At 40.0% G+C, this 21,766-nt stretch overlaps 1 protein-coding gene across 1 annotated transcript in view; it reads right to left on the reverse strand.

The window, feature by feature from the left end:
• Window positions 1–20,388, reverse strand: part of ATLIG4 (DNA ligase IV) — a 102,896-nt gene extending 82,508 nt beyond the window's left edge. The window contains exons 1-4 of the mRNA XM_089155469.1: window positions 19,786–20,388; window positions 13,996–14,087; window positions 1,853–1,938; window positions 1,345–1,481 (exon numbers count right to left, since the gene is read on the reverse strand). Coding sequence (XP_089011595.1) covers window positions 1,345–1,481; window positions 1,853–1,938; window positions 13,996–14,087; window positions 19,786–20,121 — 651 coding nt within the window. The 5' untranslated portion in view covers window positions 20,122–20,388. The remainder of the gene's footprint in view (window positions 1–1,344; window positions 1,482–1,852; window positions 1,939–13,995; window positions 14,088–19,785) is intronic.
• Between the last annotated feature and the right edge of the window lie 1,378 nt (window positions 20,389–21,766).

The raw sequence follows: 21,766 nt of genomic DNA on the forward strand, positions 1-21,766 counted from the left end.
TCATTTGAAGATTGGGCATCAATTAAGCAATTCAAAACATGGTGGCTGAAAAACCGCCTTACTGCCTAGGCGGACGCTTTGACAACCATGTTTGCTACCATTTTTTTATTTTCAATTCTAATAACTATTTTTTAAATTATATATTTTGAAAAAAAATACGTATGTATATATAAATATATGATATATGGGCTTCAACTTAATATATGTGAGACCATCACCTAATCTAGCTGGTCATTTTATTTTGTTGACTCGTTATATATGTAACCATTCTATCAAACAATTCAAGTATGTTGACAATTCTATGCATGTATGCAATAGGAACTAGTCATTTGTTAATATACTTGAATGATAAATTTTGAGTGGTTTTTTGGCAAAATAATAACTCCATTGCGTTTATTATGCTTTAAATATGTAGGATGTAAGAAATCAAATGAAATGGAGGTCACATACGGCCCGAAACCTAGGGTTAAAATTTCAGATAAAAAGTCATTGGTTTTGACCGAAATTTCGGTCGAAACTGGAAATCTTGCATTTTTCCTGGGTCGAAACTTCAGTTTTGATCGAAATTTGTTCCTTGGAACTAACATAATATGCATCTTTTACATTATGGTTAGTTGACTTACTTCACTAATAGTTTAAATTGCTTATTATTTATGTACATCATACTATAAGGGTAATCTTATATTCATATTTGACCAAATACAATCAGGCATGGGCAGCGAATCCATGACACTATTCTGGGCAACTTCTTTAACAAACTAACCATACAAATGTGTTTGTATAGCATAAAATATGGTACCCAAGAAGTCTCAAACCTTAATTTGGCCTGAACACAACGAAATAGATAATCAAAATTTGGCAAGAAAAACACCTTAATTTTCCTTACTGTTGTACAATTCTTTTGACATCAGTGATCTAATCAAAGGCTCCAAGCTGCTGCCAAGATACTTATTTGGTCCTAAAAAGAGTACCCCATTGCTGCATGATCAGTTATTAGCAGGAGGAGACAAGAAGATACATCCAAATTCTGTTTCACATGTTCTGCTTAGATTTTCAGCCCTCAAGCCGCTGCATATTTACCAATCACCCTCTGCTAGAGTATTGGCAATCAAAGTCATAGCCCATATAGCATCCCATGGATGCCGTGCCTTCATGTTATAGTGCTATAAGAAAGTCCTATTGGGTTAAGTTCCATGATTTTTAGCCTTCCATTATGCTTGAAGGATTATTGGCAAATAAACTTGCCAAATCACCAGGCCAAAATAAGGGCAATGTGCATGTGTATCTGTTTCCATGCATGTTAGGTGGGTGATCTGTCTATATGAAAGAGAGAAAGAATGGTGCCTGTCGTTTATGCCGCTGACGTCGATCCCTCAGTTTTTCACAAACTAACTTCAAGTCACAAGTGACATTAAACAAGTCTTCAGCATCTGGATGGAATTCATGGAAAATGCTCTTTTCACTTATTCCCAGCTTGAGATCTGTAACAATAATGTAAGTTATTCCCAGATTGAGTACATAAAAATAATGTATCATTCTTGCTCAAAAATAAGCGAATTTGCTGTCCATTAAAACATAGTTGTCAACGCATTGCTTAGGCATCTTGGGCCTTTTTTGGGTCAAGGAGTCCTTGTGTCGCCTTGGCGCCTTGCTTGGTGGCGCCTTGATTTTCATTTTTCTCTATTGCCTCCTCGCCTTGACAACTATGCTTTAAAACTTCATATATTAATCTAAAGGTAAACACTAAGACAGACACAATCATATTGATGCAATCATAAATTAAACTTATGACAACAAAAACTTGGGTTATTAATCACTGTGAAAGAAAAATAATGGATTTTGAGAACACCACCTTTAAGGATGATCATTACAATCCACTTCATTTCCTGCGCATTGGTTTTTTTTATGAGATCAGAAAGAATATTTGTCTTTTCTATCCTGTTGTAAATGTCAACAAAAAAAAAAAGGAAAACAAAATGATTAGACACAACAAATCCCCAATGGATAGGAGTAAAGTAAATAGTCTATCAATTACTTAAATGTTTATGGAAATAAAAATACAGTACCTCTGAGAAACTAAAATGAAATTAAAACAAACTAATTGAACTGATAAACCCAGTGCACAAGCTCCAGTATAGATCTAACATGTCCACCTAACTAGTGTTGACTAACATTGCATCAATAAGAAGACCAAAGAATCATTTTTGTAGATGTTCTTTTCACTCCATCCATCCACAGCACTATTTGCTCAACCGCAGACTTATGAACACCTCTAACAGGAGAAGAATGACCATCCATAAATTTTCATGGATATGCTAATAGACAGAAGATGAGAAGGAACATGATACACGGTCAGCAGAGTGCAACACAAAAACTAGCTACTACAACTTTTAGGACCCAAGGCTTGAGATTCTGACAGGAGGTGGTTTTTCTCGAATCCTGTAACAAAATCAAGATATTCCTTCACAATGGGCAAAATGAAGGGGAATGAGGGTAATAATCAACATTTAGAAATCCAACCTAAGGGGATCTTTATTAAACCATAAATATGCATACATGCATGAGAGATGTTACCCAAAAAAAAAACTCAAAGTGGTTGTTTGGTTTCATATCGTATTTTGTTAGTTAAGCATTCAAACATTGCTCAAATCACCTCGCAATCTTGTTGTGGAAGCTTAGACAAGTTAGGAGAGGTTTGAATCGAACAAATACAACTAAGACTTATCCCAACTCTACATAGATCCTTTCAAAGACAAGAAAAATAAAGTAAAAGAAGTGAACCATAAAAACTGCAGCACAATCTTATAGAAGCTATTTGGTGTCCGGTACCCCAATCCTTGCTCTCCCAAATGAGCTCTATTCAAAGAAATACTATATCTCAACCTAAATTAAAAATGTCTTTCCCACCCTTGTCACCACAGATCAATATTTCTAACTCAAAGGTCAACTCAGCCCCTCAAAATACTGAGTTGGCTCAAGATTTCCAAGAGTAATTTGTAATTTTTCCCCCAACTCCAAAGCATCATTTCAAATGGTATATGATGGGAGAAGGGGCTGTCTTAAGCACCTGAATCCAGCTTAATAATGGTTATTCCCTCTCCCACTTACAGTCCACAATAAATCCGAGAAAATACAGCAAGCACAGAATAGAGTTGGTTTAAGATAACAATAAAACTAGTCTCTATTAATTACTGAATCCAAGAACACAAACACTTGAGATAATAACCAGCAGTAGGAACTCTTCCTACAGGGACACAAGAGCAGAAGCTCTCCCCCAGCAAGGTCTACCTCGCAATTTCCCTTACAATGTTCAAATCAACCTAATCTTCCTAACCTTCCCCTATAAAAATAGTAAAATAGAAAAGATTCCCTAACGAATACTCCCCTCCCTCTTTCTAATTCAATTATTTCCATTCCAAGATAGCAGCAACCTTGGCAGCCTAATTTCTTTCTTCTATTGCTGCATAAATGATCCTTGCCTCTCTTTCTACTTTTGCAAGTATAGACTCGTGATACAAGGGGCCTATCATGTTGAAAATTGTTGTCTGGCCTATTTTAGATCATCTAAACACAGGAGTCTGGCCTATTTTAGATCATCTAAACACAGGAGTGCCCTCAGATTTATGGAATAACAAGTCTAAATGAAATTTCCATTTTGGACCACAAGTTGGAACCATTACAGTAACGCAAACAGATAAAATGCCCTATTCTATTCATAATATCCTGACACAAAGTAATCAATACATATTTTGAACTTCAAACAGGTCCGAAATATTCAAACTTTAAATTAATTGAAAGTTACAACTTGAGATTCTATCTATCAAGGTTTCCACGTGATGCTAATATAGGCAACCTATTAACATTTGAACAATTATTTTTTCCTTTCTCCGATAAAAGAGATCCGATTTGGGGGGGAATGATTAACCTCGTTGTAGATGAGCTCGCAAATTGCTGTAAAAAGTAGAAGTGGCTTGTTCAGCCATGAATCTCACAAAAAATCAAAGACATCTAACAATTGGAGCTTCCAGCCATCGTTCAAACTCAAAAGAGATGGGCTGAAATTTCAGTTAAACTTTGGTTTCCCAAGAAACTGAGATGAAACTATGGGTTTGTTTAAAAACACCCAGATTTCGATGAGTTTCAACAATATTTCAGAAATTTGAGTAGTTTCGACCAATAATTGGAAATTGCAGTAGTTTGGGCCAACAAAAGCCAAGTTATGATCAATTTCAACCAACCCAATTCAGCAGTTTCAACAAGTTTCGACAGGTTTCGATGGTATAGACCAGTTTCAATGGTTTCGATCAGCCCAACACACGTTGACTTTAACACACACACACCCCCCAAAAAAAAAAAAGTCCTACTTTTGACATGGTCTCAAAACCTTGATCTAAGATTCCAGCAACTAACAGTAGTCAAAAACATGGGTCTCAAAGAGATTTGAGTCGAGATATGGGGGATCTTATTTATAAGCAGGTTTGGCTTGAAGCTTGGGCTCCAGGTTCTAGATCTTGATTCGACCAAGATTTCCACCAAAATTGTGTTTTCATTATTTTTGTTAAGCATCTGTCTTGCCATTATAAGAAAGCAAGATATCTCGTGAGATCATGACAAGATCTTGTGAGTTCTCGTTCGATGGTTGTCACTGTGCCATTCAAACCTAGGTACTGGAAAGGGTTAAGATCCAAGGCAACACTAATCAGGCAAGTAAGGCATCCAAGGTGTACACTCAGGCGAATAGAAAAAAGTTTAGGGTAATTTCAGGCCTGCTAAAATTTGAAGTTTCAAGGAAGCTTGGGGTTTAATGCAGGTCAAGTGGATGGCCTCGAGATGGGTGTTGTACCTAAAATATGGATGAATTCTGATGGTTAGAGTGGCTGGAACCAGAGTTGTCAGTTAGATGCTAAGTTTCCAATGGTTGGTTGGGGCTGAAAGGAATTAAGTGCAGCACACACTGTGATGGAAAGCTGTGAGTGAAGTCGTAGATCAATCTAACAGTTAGATGATCTGAAACTTTGGTTTAAAGTTTCTAGTTTGGGGAAAATTTTCGAACTCAATAATGAAGGGATTTCTTGGGTTTTAATGGAGGTCAACATATCAAGGGGCTTGCGCATTCAGAGGTTCAGCAGATCAGGGGGATGATTCACTCCTAGCATGGCTGGGATTTCATGAACAGATGATGCTGTAAAGTTTCGGGATGAATAGGGCTTGAATGAATCGGAAAATAAAAGAAGAAAGGCTAGCATTAAGGCTTTACTTCAAGTACACTCACTGGAGTAGAAGTCCTACAATGGCAGCAGCTACTTAGAGTCTGGAACTAGCTGCCTTGGTGAAGATATGAAGCTTTGAAGAACGTACCAGACTTCTCACCATCCAGGACGACTGGTACAACCAATCCCACCAACCCAGACTTGAAACTTCAAGCAGAAAACTCTCTCTCAATAGAGAAAGCAGCAGTAGCTAGCAAATTGCTGGCACAAAAATTCGATTATTCAAGTCAGAATTCAATTGCCCATGATGTGGGGTAAAAACAGGGGCTTAATAGCCAACAACACAAAGACCACTTGTCCTAGGAATGGGAAAACTGAAAAAAAAACAAGTCAATGTTTCTAGCTAATCCGTGGAGATGTGAGAATCCTAATTATAATCCAATTTTCTATTTGGATGCCTATGCATTTATCTGGAGAAATCGCAGCAAGAATTAAATTTAACCCATATTTTATCGTATTCATTGTTTTTGTTGGATATAAAAGGCCAAGTCATTTGACTTTTCAGTGATCACACGCCCTCTAATGAACCAAAATAGAAATCGAAAAAAGACTGAACCAGTGTTGAACATCTCGCTTTATTCAACAGCTTTGAGACGAACAAAAAAAGGGGGGGAAGGTAACAGAACTAATAATATAGTACTACTAATAGTACTGTTTCGACTGCAGCTTCGGGCAATTGTAGGTCTTTAGATCTGCATCACCCGCTCTTGAGATCATTATTGAAAAAGATCAATCAGCCAGCCATATCTAACATGTCAGCAAGTCTAGGTATGAAAGACATATACTTTTTAAGTCTTAACAATGGTCTTTTAGATGGCATTACTATCAAAACACATGCCAGGTGCCAACCTTCTTGGGCACAAGTTAGGCACAGAGACTGAGACTTTTTGCTATCAACCCCTTCTAGACCATCTACCTAACAGTTGAGTTTAATGTGGTCCTTGCCTCCTTGGGGTCATAAAGTAATGGGTAGATATGGCAATGACTTCATGCATAGGTGATATCTCATGAGGTAGTTCTTCAAGAAAGAATTACTCAAATGCTTCCAAAGGGTGGTACTTCTCTAGCAACCTCAATAAATTTATCTAACATATAGATGTTACCCAGTAAGGCAGCTAGAGAACAACAAATTCTCTGCTCCTAACACTCACCTTTAAATTATTGTTGATTTATTATGCTGAGAGTTCAGGACAAGCTTTCTTTGAGGTACCATCCACAACCTTAGGCTCTTTTTGGCACTAGGAATCTATCCAATATTTTTCCTGAATTCAAAGGTAAGGGTGTTAGCCCTCCCATAGTCGGTGACATCTCAATCAGACAACCATGGTCTCCCAAGAATGATGGAGCAACATTGTCCCAGAAGAATGATGGAGCAACATCTACCTCTGGAACATTACTCCATACTCTGCCTTCATAGCTTGCAAAGCAGAAGGGGGCTAAACACCTAAAAGCGATTGGGACAGTAGACTTATCTATGCAAGTGCAACCAACCTTGTAAGGTTTAGGGTGTGCCTCTCGTTTGAGTCTCATTATGGTAATGGCACCTTGGACAGCTACATTCATGCTGCTACCACTCTAGATGGCAGCACAACAATTCATATCATGGTGGAAAACGTGAGTGATAAAGATGCTGGTACATGGCAAATCATAATAGATTTGGACATGTTTCATTTGTGCCTTAAATCATCTTAGATTGCTTCCAAATTTATGTATGTTTACTTTAGAGTGTTGAACTATGAATTTGTAGCGTCAAAATTATTTTTTCATTCTTCCTACCATTTTTTTATTTTTCAGTTATTAAAAATTATTTACTAAATTATGTATATTGCTAAAAATGTATATGTATAGTACATGTATAAGCTTCAAATGAATGTATGTGAGAGTTGAGACACCATATTGCTATGATGGTGTTGAATTAATTTTTTTTTTCTGTTATTATGTAATTTTACTGTATTTAATATATATTTAAATAATTAAAAAATATTTAAATATTAAAAAAAAACTAATTAATTTATGTTTTAAATTTTAAAATAGCAAAGTATTGGTGGAAGCATGTATGCAATTTTTGGAGCATGTTGTGGATATTTTTAAGATAGTTTGTGTGTATTTTATATATTTTAAAATTATTTATATATTAAAAAAATACTTATATAGCTATACATTTTTTTTTTATATATTTAAAAATAGGAGGTTATTATTAGAAGCATGTATGTCATTTTTGGAGCATATTGTGGAGCATTTCAAGATACTAAGTGTGTATTTCTTATATCAGGCACTTTCTTTTAAAGATGTCAGACATAGCTTGGGAACATGGGAGGCCACTAACAACTAATAGGAGGAAGAGCGAGTGTAATTATTGTAAGAAACAAATAGGAGGAGGTGGGGCCATTAGATTGAATCTGCATCTAGCTGGTGGCAACAGGGATGTAACAGGGTGCCCAAAGGTGCCCGTAGAGGTCAAGAGGGCAATGGCCTCATATATTAGTGGTGGAAAGCAAAAGAGGAAAGAGAATAGAACACAGAGGGATGAGTTCGAGGATGCCTACTTAGATGACCTTCCAGATCCTGAGGATTATGGTAGGGATGAGCCAAGAGAGAGTGACCCTGATCCAAAGGCCGATCAACTGAGGAGGGCGATGATGATGAGTAGGGAGCAACAGAGGATTGATGACATAAGGAGGCAACAGAGGGGTTTGGGTTGTGGGTCCTCTAGAGAGCTAGTAGGTATGGAAGGCAAAGGTGGCTCCCAAGTCCCTATGAGGAGAACTCAGAGTGTGAAGCAGGAGGCTCCTATCCCACGAGCCCCTACAAGGGGTCGAGCTTCGTTAGCACATCCTACAGATCCGGATCTTGAGATTCTTCGCAATGATCTGGCCCTATTTGCGAGGCCTGAGCATAAATAGAGAAAGTTGAAGCACTTATGGGGCAGTGTAAAGGAAAAAGTGGGGATGGCTTTCTCCAAATGGGCTTATTACCATAGTATTCCAACACATACAGCCCAGGGGCCCTATTATAGAGATATGATTGAGGAGATAGGCAGGGCTGGGAGTGGTGTACAGGGCCCCACTCCATATGAGATATATAATGTGTATTTGCCTAAGCATAAAGAGGACTTAAATGAGTACATTAAGGGATTAAAGCCCATGTGGAATCATTATGGAGTGACTGTGATGGTTGATGGTTGGGCTGGTCCCACTAGACAATCCATCATCAATTTCATGTTGAATTGTGATGGGAGGACAGTGTTCCTCAAGTCAGTAGATGCATCCGGTGAGAAGAAGGATGCAAAATACATTTACAAATTATTGAAGCAAGTGGTGAAGGAGGTTGGAGTGGAAAATGTGATTCAAATTGTGACTGATAATGGCTCCAACTACAAGAAAGCTGGGTTGAAGATGTTGGAGAACTCAGGTATTTAAACATATAGTATTAATTTTCATTTGTAAATACATATATTTATATTACACATATACATGTACACTTTATAACTTTGTATTGATGGCTTGATGCCTTGATGGATGAACAGATATAGGCTCTTTTGGACTCCTTGTGCTGCTCACTGCATTGACTTAATGTTCAAGGACATTGGAAAGGTCAAGCTTGTGAAGAAGACCGTGGAGCAAGCTCGACATGTTAGCACCTTCATATATAACCACACCTATGCATTAAGAATGATGAGGGACAAGTGTCAGGGTGAGTTAGTGAGGCTAGGCATAACTGATTTGCTACTAATTGGATAGCACTGCAGAGCTTTGAGAGTAGGAAAACTGGCCTTAGGAGTATGTTTGCATCAGAGGAGTGGTTTAACTAGGAGGGTTCTTCATCAGTGGGAGGAAGGGGAGCACAGTTGACCATACTCAATGAGACTTTCTAGCACAATGTGAGGATAGTGGTGAAGATTCTTGAGCCTATGGTGAATGTGTTGAGAATGATAGATCAGCAAAGAAAACCTACTCTAGCACACATATTTGCTGCAGTAGAGAGGATGAAGCAGCAAGTTGCTCAGGTCCACCCACGCAGCAACAAGAAAGTCCTTCAAATCATCGACATTAGATGGGAGTCTATGTTGCAGCATCCACTGCATAAGGCTGGTGAGTTGTTAAGTCTAGTATTTAATTTAATTTTCAGTATGTTATCACACTATTAAGCATTAACTATTCCCTTTTATGACATACTTTTTCTTACACAGCATACAATTTAAATCCCAAGTACCATTACAAGAACAATCTTGGGATGAGGCAAGATTTGATGGATGCTGTCCAAACTGTAGTGCAGAAATTCGAACCAGATTCAGCTAAACAAGCAGTCATCTTTATGAAGGTGAGATAGTGATTTGAATCATTTGATATTCACAACTCATAGTTTTATACTAAGTCATTAACCTAGTAACTAGTTATTGTTTTTTCTCTTTATATATTAGATAAAGGCTTTTAGGGATGCCACTGGGAGCTTCGGTCGTGTTGTGGCCGTATAGGGAGGGGAAACCGCCCATGCAGGTAAGTTCATTCATTTATTTCATTATACATTTAATTATTATATTATATCTTTAATTTAGTTATTTAAGTATTAAAATGACTTGGAGTCTATGTTTGTCGCAGTTGAGTGGTGGTTGCAATTTGGACGTGATTCACACCATTTGAGTAGGATTGCAAGCAAAGTGCTCTCCCAAACATGTTCTGCCACTGGTCGTGAGCGAAACTGGAGCACCTTCAGCCTCATTCACTCGAAGAGGCGCAACCAATTGGGTGTGAAGCGTCTAGAGGACCTTGTCTACATACACTATAATATGAGACTGAAAGAGGATCATATTAGACAGGGGATGGACAGAGAGAGTACCAATATCGAGTTGACCGACATATTTGAGATGGATGATGATGATAACCCAGTAGTTGACTGGATCAGGGACAGTGGAGAGGCATTACTGGATGAGGGAGGTCGTCCCAGAAGACAGATTGTAGAGGAGATGGGGGCTGATGTGGAGGACTTCATGGCCCAGGAGGGGAGGGCACATACAGAGTTCGCCCGTCCCTTCGTGCTACACCCTAGTGCATCCACCCAGAGTGAGGATTTGATTGTTTGGTCCGACATTGAGGATAAGGTGACTCAGGCCTCCGGCGATGAGGACGATGGTGGTGATGATGATGATGGCGGTGATGATGGCGATGGCGGTGATGATGGAGCAGATGAGGAGGGTGTGGGACCTCGTGATCAGGATTCAGCTGATCCTAGGGACAGACCACCACCACCACCACGACGTGAGAGTCAAAGGTGGGGAGGACGACCACCGAGATTCACAAGCGAGAGTCAGTTCACCCACGCGACACAGGATTCAGACCATACTAGAAGTCTGGAACTGCATCTCGAGGCCAAAATGTTTCCTCTTCATATTCGAGGAAGGGGAAGGGGAGACAGCGCAGCTGTAGCACAGAGGACACACCATCATATGGGTCCTACCGTCCACCCGATGCCGAGAGCTTGGTGGGATCTATGAGATCGATGAGCATTGATGATGCTAGAGACTCCTCCACCTCCAGAGGATCCGGATGGCATAGGCCTGCAGAGTCCTCATATGATACTGCTGTGGAGAGTATTGGTTCTACCAAGTCGAGTTATGGTTATGGACCATATGGTGTCACTGTCCCTCCTGACTATCGATTCAGGGGTCAGGCCAGTCAGCCACTAGTGGAGCCTTATGGTTATAGAGCAGCCTATGGAGCTTATAGTATCCCTCCCACTATCACCTATCGGAGTCAGCCACTGGGACCTTATCAGTATGGACCTTATCCTTCTCCTGAGAGCCAGGGTGCTCTTTCATTTATTGAGTAGATCTTCCACACTATTTCACAGCCACAAGGCCCACCACCACTAGTTCCTTCTTTGGAGATTCACAACTTCCCACCATCAGGAAATCTTATGCATGTGGATGAGGCCACGTACAGAGATGCAGTTGTTGACTACGTCCAAAACTATATGGGGCGAACATCATGGGAGTTGTATTGTTATTTGTATGGGGTGCAGACGGAAGAGGAAGACCTTGAGGCTTGAATAGAATAGACTTGTAAGTAATAACATTCTCGCTTCTTCTCCGATGTACTATATACTTGGAAAGTTGGATGTTACATTTTCAGTAGTTTTTTTAGTAAACTAGTAGTTCTATAGTGTTTATTATGCTTGAATAGGTAGTATGCAAAAATCCAAATCAATTTGAGTGCATTTGAGGCTCAAAATTGAGTTTTCAAAAGTCAGATAAAAAGTGTCCAATTTCAGTCGAAAGGAAATTTCGACCGAAATATTTTCCTTGGTGGGAGATCTCGCAATATATCTCGCTTTTTTGGTTAATCAAGACAAGATGGGAGTCAACTATCAAGTTTTGCGAAATGGGATATCTTGCTCGAGATCTCGTCATATCTCGCTACATCTCACCATATCTTACTGGAACTCTCAATTTTTGCCAAATTTTTTGCAGATTACAACTGGATTTTCACTTGCAACTACTCTTAGCACATCAACAACACCAAAGGAAGATCAATCATACTCTATTTGTCTTATGAACTTATGAGTTAATGACTAATATAGAACTTCTAATGGTTGTATAATTTTATTATTCTATTCTCGAAAGTCCAGATATAGATGAAATTTGATGACATTTAAGTTATTTGATGTATTTGATACACTTGCTTTTCATTTAAATGCCTTAAGGTTATGTATTACATGTTGTATAACCTTGCATTTCCTAGTCCTACAACATTTCGGTTTCACACCATGGGTAGACTTAAAAATCATATTTACGGTAGTTTTCTCACAAGTTAAAGGCTACCAGTGTGTTCAAAAGGCCTTAAATAGGCTAAATATCAAGTTTCAGTCCAACCGAACCCCTAAAACCCACCAAGATGGGCCACCGAGTTGACGCCAAAAAATATCAAACATCTCAACTGAGGTCTCGCCATCTTGATTGAGATCTCGGTTTTTCAGGGTGGTGAGATGATATTTCCAGCCCCCAAAGAGCCTAGAAGGGGCCCAGGCCTATCTGAAACAGAAGCCAAACAAAGGGGGCCGAAACTGACCAAAGAGGCAAATTGGTCATTTTCATCCCTTAAGTCGAGTAGGGTTAGGTAAGAATTATTTCTGAATTTTTTTAATTCTGTTTTCAAATTTTAATTTGGAGTCTTAGTAAGTCTGTCTTGTTTCCTTTTTAAGAGTAATTAGGAAAGAGTTATTTCCTAATAAAGAGTCCTTTTTAGGCACTAGTCTAGTAGCTTTGGGTTGCTTGGCAACCAAGTTTCCTTTTTTGAGTTTGAGTCTTTTGTTTAGGCTATAAATAGCCTCTTCTGCATTGTCATTTTGAGAGTTGATTGACAGAATGAAATAGAGTTTGAAAATATCGACTTGGGAAGTCATGGGATCCCTGGGAGGGTGACCTGCGGCTGGGTAGAAAGTGTCTTCTACAATTCTGATTATCTCCTTCTTCATCTTCAAGCTTCTACATATTCAAGTTCTTTTCTGCGACTCCTATAACAGCAGCGCACTTCAAGTAAGTACTAAGCCCCTTCCCTTTAGTTACAGACTTTAGGAACAACCCTAACCTCATCACAGACAGTCCCAGCCCCTTCCCCTTTAGTTCTCTGAAAATTCCAACCCTTTCACAAACCCTAGAAACCATTAACCATCTCCTTTTTACTTCCCACGTTTTCATTCCTAACCCAGTTAGGAAACCTCACTTCCCAGCTCCAAAACCCTCCTATCTACCCCTGTCCCCTGTTAGAATCACCCAAGCCTGCTGAACAAAGATCTAACCCTAATTTCACCATAACAGCCCTAAATTCTGGTTTACAGAATTTCTGCACTTCATCTTCTTTGTTGAGAAGTTGCTGGATGACACTAAAACTTCCCAATTCGCATCCCTTTCTTCTTAGATCAATTCTGAACAGCAGAAAACCATCAAACAGTCCATAGTAGCCACAGAACCTGCAAACCCTAATCCATCTCCCAGCCCAACCAAAACCCTAGATTGACCTAGAATTCAAAACTTGAATCCTGAATTTTGAAATCCCTTAAGTTACAGACCTAGTTCAGCAGTCAGCAGCCTTGTAGACCCCCTTAAACCCTAGCCAAAATTTCAAAGACTCCTAACTAGCTGCTGCAACTTTAATTAGAAGATCATGAAGGTAACCCAAAACCTGGGATTACATCACCAGATCTCGCTCGAGAGCGAGATCTTCTACCATGCACCAAATGGAGATTTTTTTTCTTAGGAATAAATCCAGGTTTGGCATATATCTATTGGGTGTTTGACCCATATCTATTGGGTGTTTGACCCCACAGGTTCCTATGTACGTAGCAACTTTTAGTGGGGTTCCTATGTACATAGCCACTTTTATGGGCTAAAAAGGATGGGTATGTTGCATACGAAATAGATTGTTTACTGGGTTTTCTTAAGTAGTTTAGTTCAACTGAACTGGTTGAACCAGTGGTTCAGTTATACAGTTTCATTAGAATTGTATTTGCATTGTAAGAAAAATGTTCTTTGTATCACATTTTGACACTTAGCACACAATCTGTGTATAAAAGACAAATTAAGAAAAATCAAGATAGCGTCAATCCAAAGGTGAAGTATGCAGAGAGGTTATCATAATAAAAGAATATGTTTTACAGAATTTAATAAAATAAGGAATAAGGAATAAGGAAGATAGCAATAACAATGACATCAGATCATGCAAACACCTACCTATTTTCACTTGAAGCCAGTCGATCAAGAATATCATTCAATTCCTTGATTGTTAGTCCACCAGAAGCCATCCCTTGCCTGCGCTGTAAAACCTATTCACAGCAGGGAAATTATACAAACAAATTGACAAAAATCCCAACAATTCGGACACACATTATGATGTGATAAAACAGGCAGTAATTTGTAATTTTAAATAGTTTGGCGGGGAAGTTATTAAGAAACCAGTTGAAGTTCAATAAACAACAACAACAAGACCCAGCCTTGTCCCAACAAAATAGGTCGGCTACAGGGTTTCTTGCCTTCCAATCAGCTCTGTTTGAGACCATGCTAGATACAAGGCCTATGCTATGCATATCCGTTCTCACCACTTCTCTTAAGGTCATCTTAAGCCTACCCCTAGTTCTTCTAATTCCTTCAATCTGGATAAAATCATTTCTCCATACAGAAGCATTTACAGGCATCCGTTGAACGTGGCCATGTCACCTAAAACGACTTTCTCATAGCTTATCATTTATCAGAGCTACTCCTAGACTGGCTCTAATATGATCGTTCCTTATCTTATCCTTCCTAGTTTTGCCACTCATCAATATCAAACTCTACTTTACTTAATTCCAACAGACACCATTTGCATGGACGAGGTAGTGGAGGCCAGCCACATGATTTGTAGGATGAAGTGGCATAAGAAGAAGCTGTCATCTTGTGCATGGCAAGGATAATGGGTAACAGTAATGGAAACTAACCACATAGCAAAATGAAGAAGAGGTGGCAATTAGGTGTCACATAGCCTCAGTTGAAAGAGGGCAAATTAACCAAGATCTTGTCAAAACCAACCTCAATAACCCAACAAAAGGGCTTCTTGCAATTTCAGTTACAGGCTCCATGGGTAAAAGTGGGGTTACTCCAATTTTGGTTCTTGGGATGGATGATTGCTTTCAAAATCCTATGGATATGCCTATGAGATCTATGTAATCTGTAAATAATTTGGAGTCAAATCCGAAACTGCTAAAGAAATCTGCCATGGGGTGGATCCAAGGTTCAAGATTTTGTTTCATCTCGAGGTTTCAGCCACCTCAAGTGAGAAAGGGGTTAAATTTGAATCGAACCTTGAGTCTTATGGGGGTAGGCTGAGGTTTAATTCATGGACAAAACTATGGTTAAGGATTTTGAAGCGTCTTGATTTTGGAAGGAAGGAATAACTAGGGTTTAGCCTTCAAACAAAGCAAAACAAAGGGGAAGGAAGATGAAAAGAGGCTCTAATGTACGAACCTTTCTATGAATCAGCCGATGAAGTGCTTACGAAGATGGCACGTTGAACCCACAACCTAAGACCAAATTCTTGCACTTCAACCATCAAGACCTTAGCCACCCAGAACCTAAATTACTTAAGATCCCAAGGCTGGACTTCAAACACCAATCCCAATACGGTCCCGGACATTAAGCACTAGAGAAATTGTTGAAAGAGTTGGAGAAAGCCTCACTTGTGTCTAAAGGACATAGCGGGAGCTTTATTTATACTCATAACTTACCAAATACAAACAAATCAAACATTCCCTATGTGGGAATCTTACAAGAAAAATAAGAGATCCTAGAAGATCGTAAAGATCCTAGTAAAATTTACCCTCAATCAAGAAAACACAAAAAATAGAAAGGAAATTTAGAAAATAAATCTACTATCATCGATTCTGTCTTACAATAGTCCCCCTCTAGCTGGAGCATAGATATTTATCATGCCCAACTTGCCAATAATAACACTGAAGACATTGGTGCCTAAGCTCTTTATAAGCACATCAACCCGCTGATTATCTGAGGTAACAAAGGTGATACAAATCAACCTAGCCTCAATCTTCTCTTTGATAAAATGTTTGTCAATCTCCACATGCTTGGTTTTATCATGCAGCACTAGATTGTGAGCTATATTGACAGCTGACTTACAATTTGCATACAAGTGTATGGGAACCTCTAAATCTGTCCCAATCTCTTGAAGCAGCCCCTTCAGCCATAGTATCTCACAAATACCTTGAGCAACCACCCTAAACTCGGCCTCAGTACTAGATCTTGCAACCATAGTCTATTTATTGCTTCTCCAAGTCACCAAATTACCTCCACATACACACAATACCCAAAGGTAGACCTCCTATCATCTGGACACCCTGCCCAGTATGCATCTATGTATGCCTCAATCTTCAAGTGTCCATGGGCTGAAATCAAAATTCCTTTTCCAGGAGTGGCCTTCAAATACCTCAAAATATGATACATTGCATCCAAATGTGAATAGTACGAATCATACATATACTGGATGACAAGACTGACTACCAATGTGATGTCTGGGGATAATTTAGCCAAGCACAACTCCCTTCTCTTCACACGTGCTACTTGATAAACAAAGAAATGGAATGTGGAGATTCTATGTAGACTACAAGGCACTCAATACCATGCCTATCAAGGATCACTTCCTTATTCATGACATCGATAAGATACTTGAAGAATCATATGGAATGAGGTATTTTTCCAAAATGGACCTTCAGTTGAGTTACAATTGAATTCAAGTACACTAGAAGACACAAGATTGCGTTCCACACTCATGAAGGACACTATAAATCTTTGGTAATGATGTTTGGCCTCACCAACGCCCCCTCCACCTTCCAATCAATGATGAACACCGTATTAAAACCTTATGTGCGATGGTTTGTGCTAGTTTTCTTTGATGATCTCCTTACTTAATCCTTTATGGCCAGCCCATTTACAGCATTTACAATTAGTTCTTGACATGTTGTAGGTCCGTCAATTGTATGCAAACTTTCCAAGTGTGTATTTGGGTGCCAAGCTATTAAGTATTTAGGGCACATTGTGTCAGCCCACAGGCTTAAGGTAGAGCAGTCTAAAGTCTCAGCAATGCTCAGGAAGCCCACACCAAGGAATCTTAAAGAGTCACGAGGGTTTCTAGGCCTAACAGGCTAATAATATCAGGCTAATATTAGTGTTTTATCAAGAATTATGCCTATATTACGACTCCATTATTCAAAGGGGCCTAGTAGTGGACATTTGAATCCCAACAAGCTTTTCAGCAATTGTAAAATATCTTGAGAAGTGCCATGATTTTGGTTCATCCCAACTTCACCGAACCATTTACAATTAAGGCCGATGCATCTTCAAGGAGATGTTCCCTTTCTCTTTTGTGGTTAGGTTACCATCTAGGTCTCAGTCGAGGGTGACCATATTGATTAGGTTGTGGTAATTCATTCATTACAGAGCGATTCATACAGGGAATGAAGTCAAGTCACTCAAGTAGCAGGGTTCCCTCCACATTCGAATGATTGGCCCTATTATTCTATAACTGATGGGGGCCTGCCTTAGTTGAGGACTTATGTGCCAGCCGCTTTCTCAAGTTAGGGGTTTGGGGCGGTACTAACACAAGGAGGTAAACCAGTGGCTTACTTTAGCAAGAAGATCACATCAAGGCTCAAATTGGAATATACTTATGTCCCTAAGATGTACATTATTACCCAAGCAGTGGGTCATTCGCATCAATACTTAATGGGCCGAAATTCTATACATTAACGGACCAAAGAAGCTTGTGTTAGTTATTGGCCTAGGTTATTCAAACTCTAGAATTATCACAATGACTCACTTAAGTTACTCGGCTATGTGTTCGAAATTTAATACAAACCAGGTCAAGGAAATAGAGCCACCGATTCCTTGTCTCGAGCCAATGATCTGCAATACATGTCCCTAGTACTCACCAAGTCTACTTAGGATTTCCTACAGGAGCACCAAGATGCAATGACAGCCTCGCCAAAATTACAAGGAACGTGTGCAATGCTAAATTTCGGTCAATACCCAAAACCCTAATTATACAGCTCGCGCCATGGAATTCTTTATCACAGAAACAACTTGGTCATTCTGCTCCTCTCTGAAAGCAATTTCTTCATGAGTACCACTCGTCTTCTCAAGAAGGCCATACCGGATTTCTCAAATTTTATAAGCAGAGCTCAGCCAACCTATTCTAGAACAACATCCAAGCGAATGTGATATGATTTGCCACCAATTGCTCCATCAGCAAGCTAAACCAACCCAGTCTACAGAATCAACACCCATGGGTCTCCTACAGCCTCTGTAAATCCCTGAGATAGTCTGGGAGGACATCTCTTTGGATTTCACTACTGGTTTCCCCTCGCCATCCGCAAGTTTGCTATCATGGTGGCGGTGGATCGTTTAAGTAAATATGCCCATTTTTTCAGCATAACCCCACACTTTACTACCCACAAGGTCGCCACCATATTCCTCACCAACGTTGTGCACCTACATGGATTGCCCAACTTAACAATCAGTGATAGCGATCCATTATTTTTTCCGCTCATTCTGGAAGGAATTATTCGGTTGCAAGCTACCACTCTCTCCATGAGCACCACTTATCACCCTCAATCCAGTGGCCAAACTAAGGTTCTCAACTAATGTTTAGAAACTTACCTCCACAACTACCTCGATGAGGTTCCAACATAATGGGTGAGGCATCTTCCATGGGCCGAATTTTAAGTACCTTACCATACACCTCCACCAACCCTGATTCGCTCTATTCCAAAAGCTACCAAGAATGCCATCATAGATCATAGCTAGAAGAACAAGATGTAGCTCTTTCCATCCTCAGGGGCAACCATACAAAGCTTAACTGTGTATGAAAACCCAAGTGGATCCGCATCACACAGATCGGTAATTCAACGTTGGGGCTTGGATCTACACAAAATTGCCACCTTATCACCAAACTTCCCTTGCTAATTGCATAAATCAAAAGCTATCCAAGCAATTCTTTGGGCCTACAAGGTGATTAAGCATGTCGGCAAGGTCGCTTATGAGTTTACTCTACCCTCCACATCACAATCCATCCGGTATTTCACGTCTCCCTCTTGAAACCCAATTTTAGATCCCCCAGCAGACATGCACACCACACTGCCTCCAACAGTGCCCACACCAGAGCCACTTCCTCTTGCTATTACGCAGCACCACATCATCAGACCCCACGGCACTGCAATTTCTCAAGCCCTTGTTCAGGGGCATGGATTATCCCCTGATGAAGCTAAATGAGAAGATGTTGCTGCCTCAATCATCAGTTTCCAGATCTCAACCTTGAGGATAAGGTTCTTTCCGCGGGCAGTAGCGATGATACGACCTCCAAGGTGGAAGCCAATGCTGACAGAGACGTCCTTTCTGTACAAGAGGGAAGGCCACGTAGGTCACCCCGAAGGGAACACGCCCAGCGTTTCTAGAAGATTACATGCTGTAACGGCATAACGAACTCTTGCTGTGACAGGAGAATGAAGCCATTGGATTGATCGGGATGATTTTGTAATTAGGGAAGAATCCCCTTTTGTATGGCCTGAAATGGCTATAAAGCTAATGTCAGAAAGGGATTGATCAAGAAGAAAGTTATTCCCTCTGCTCCCTAGAATTCTGCTTTCGTCTACCTTCCCTTCCTGACGTCTTCTGTAACCTCTCCCCCCAAATTCCTCTGTTAATTCCCTCCTGAACGAATCAAAGGCCATGAAAAATGTACCGACCCATAACTCATGGATGGAAGCTAAATGATATTGTAACAAATTAGAACTTAAATAAATGCTTAGGGTGCGAATTGTTGGAGACGATGTGACAAAGAAACAAAGGAGCACTAGCTTAGTAGCTAATTCTGAATAAGCATACTTAAGCTTCAACACGCACAGAAGATAACCGAAGAAAGAACAGATTCAATATTTTCAGGACCTCATCACGTGAAAGCAACTAAGCACTGAAAGCACACACCTCAGCAGCGACAAGCGCAAAGTTGCCAGCATTTGCACCAGTTTTTGCTCCTCCTTTACGCCAATTTATGAGACGAAGAGCATCTTCCGACTCCCTCGACATTCCGATTGCATCAATAAGGCAAGTTGCTAGCACAGACTCCTTCAATCCATATGTCCCCCTTTCTCGATCGAGCGACGGAAGAATTAATCGAATAGCAGTGAAATAGTGCTCTGGCTTACAGAAGTTGTCGAGGAATTTACGAAATTTGGAACGCTTCTTTGCTGATGACTTGCTTCGTTGCATCCAATTGAACATACTGCACAAAACACTGAATTTTACCGTTTGATCGGACATTTCTCTCTTGCCGTGAGTGCGGGTTTATGTAATGACGCCTCTTTCTTAAGCTGTGAACATAAAAGCAACGCTGTAAATTGGAAACGCCCTCTAGATGGAACCTGCAAGGTGAAAGGAAACCAGAGCTTGAAGATGCCAATATTTTAACTGAAAAAGAGGCCGGCATTGTTATATGCGAGTTTGTGACCGGCCATAGTGCCCAGAAGATGGACGGGGTCGGTGGGTGCGCTAAACCGTAGTCCGTAGACCAGGTGTGGGTATGGTGTTTCTTTCTTTCTTCTTTTTTTTTTTTTTTTTTTTTTTTTTTTTTTTTTTTTTTTTTTTTTTCAGTAAACGCTTTATCATAACATCGTCTGTTATGATTCAGAATCAGAGGGAGGAACTCAGACAGAAAAACAGAGACATGGAGGAGAAGAAAGGCGGAATTAAGAGATTAATATTCATTGCCTTCTTTAGGTTCCCATTCTCATTTATACACTTTTTGATAGTAGATGTTAACTCTAGAGAGTAATGAAACACAATGCTTCTTCTTGAGCTTACCTGAGATGAGTGGGATGCCGAGATAAATATCCAACTCCGAACCCTTACCACACAATCGATGGGCTCTTCCTCAAACACACAACAATCATTACACACCCTTATAGCTCTCTCGGCCCTCTGGGGATACTACAACACAATTCTCCACTCTTCCTCTCCCCCAAAGATCCCCGAAGCCCTATCGCGGTTACAACATGCAATACATGCTTTTTCACCTCCAACATCCCCCATTCCCCTCCCTAGTAACCCTATCTCACTCATTCGGTGGGAACCTCCACATATGGGTAAGATTAAATTAAATGTGGATGGCTCATCTTGTCTTAATCCAACATGTTCCGGGATAGGTGGTTTCGCTCGAAACTCTTCACATTAGATGGTGTTTGCGTTTGAACAAGGAACGGGATCACATGACTCTCTTACAGCTGAGGCACTCGCCATTCGTCGCGGTCTTAGCCTTGCTCTCGACCTCCACATCACTCATCTTCAGGTGGAAAGCGACAACCAGGCGATTATCTTTTCACTCATCAAATCCTCGGGAATCTCAGGGAAGTTGGTAAATTTCACACCTCATTTCTGATATTCGTAAGCTGGCTGAATCATTCATCGAATGTTCTTTCTCCTACATTCCTCGTGAAGCCAACTTTGCTGCCGATGCACTTGCTAAATTCGCGGCCCGTTCTCAGGATTGGTTTATTTACCGCTTTTCCCCACCCCCTTTTAGTTTGGTTTCTACTTTTCGACTCTTTAATGTGTAAGATCCCCCGAGGATTTCAGTTAGATAAATAAAGTTTTAATCTTCCCACCAAAGAAAAAAAAAACATAGGAAAATTGTAATGGCAATCATTATATCATTAACAAAGCACAAGTGTTCATCTCTTTAACGAGCATATTCCTTCAAATAGGCAGGGGTTTTACCTATTCTCTCAGACCTTCTTTTCTGCTTCCTTGTCTTTTTGTGCTCTTATCTGTCCTTCCACGTCTGCATTCTCTTCTGCCTTTTCTTCATTTATGTAATTCGTATTATTGCCGACCTCCGGAAGATTAATCTTGTTTAAGGTTAAGGTTAGGAAAATGGCAATGGAGGGCTGAGAGGTCTTCCCATGATGCA

This window comes from Hakea prostrata, chromosome 5, assembly GCF_041222555.1.
Source record: "Hakea prostrata isolate BN-2017 chromosome 5, UWA_Hpros_2, whole genome shotgun sequence".
Lineage (NCBI taxonomy): Eukaryota > Viridiplantae > Streptophyta > Magnoliopsida > Proteales > Proteaceae > Hakea > Hakea prostrata.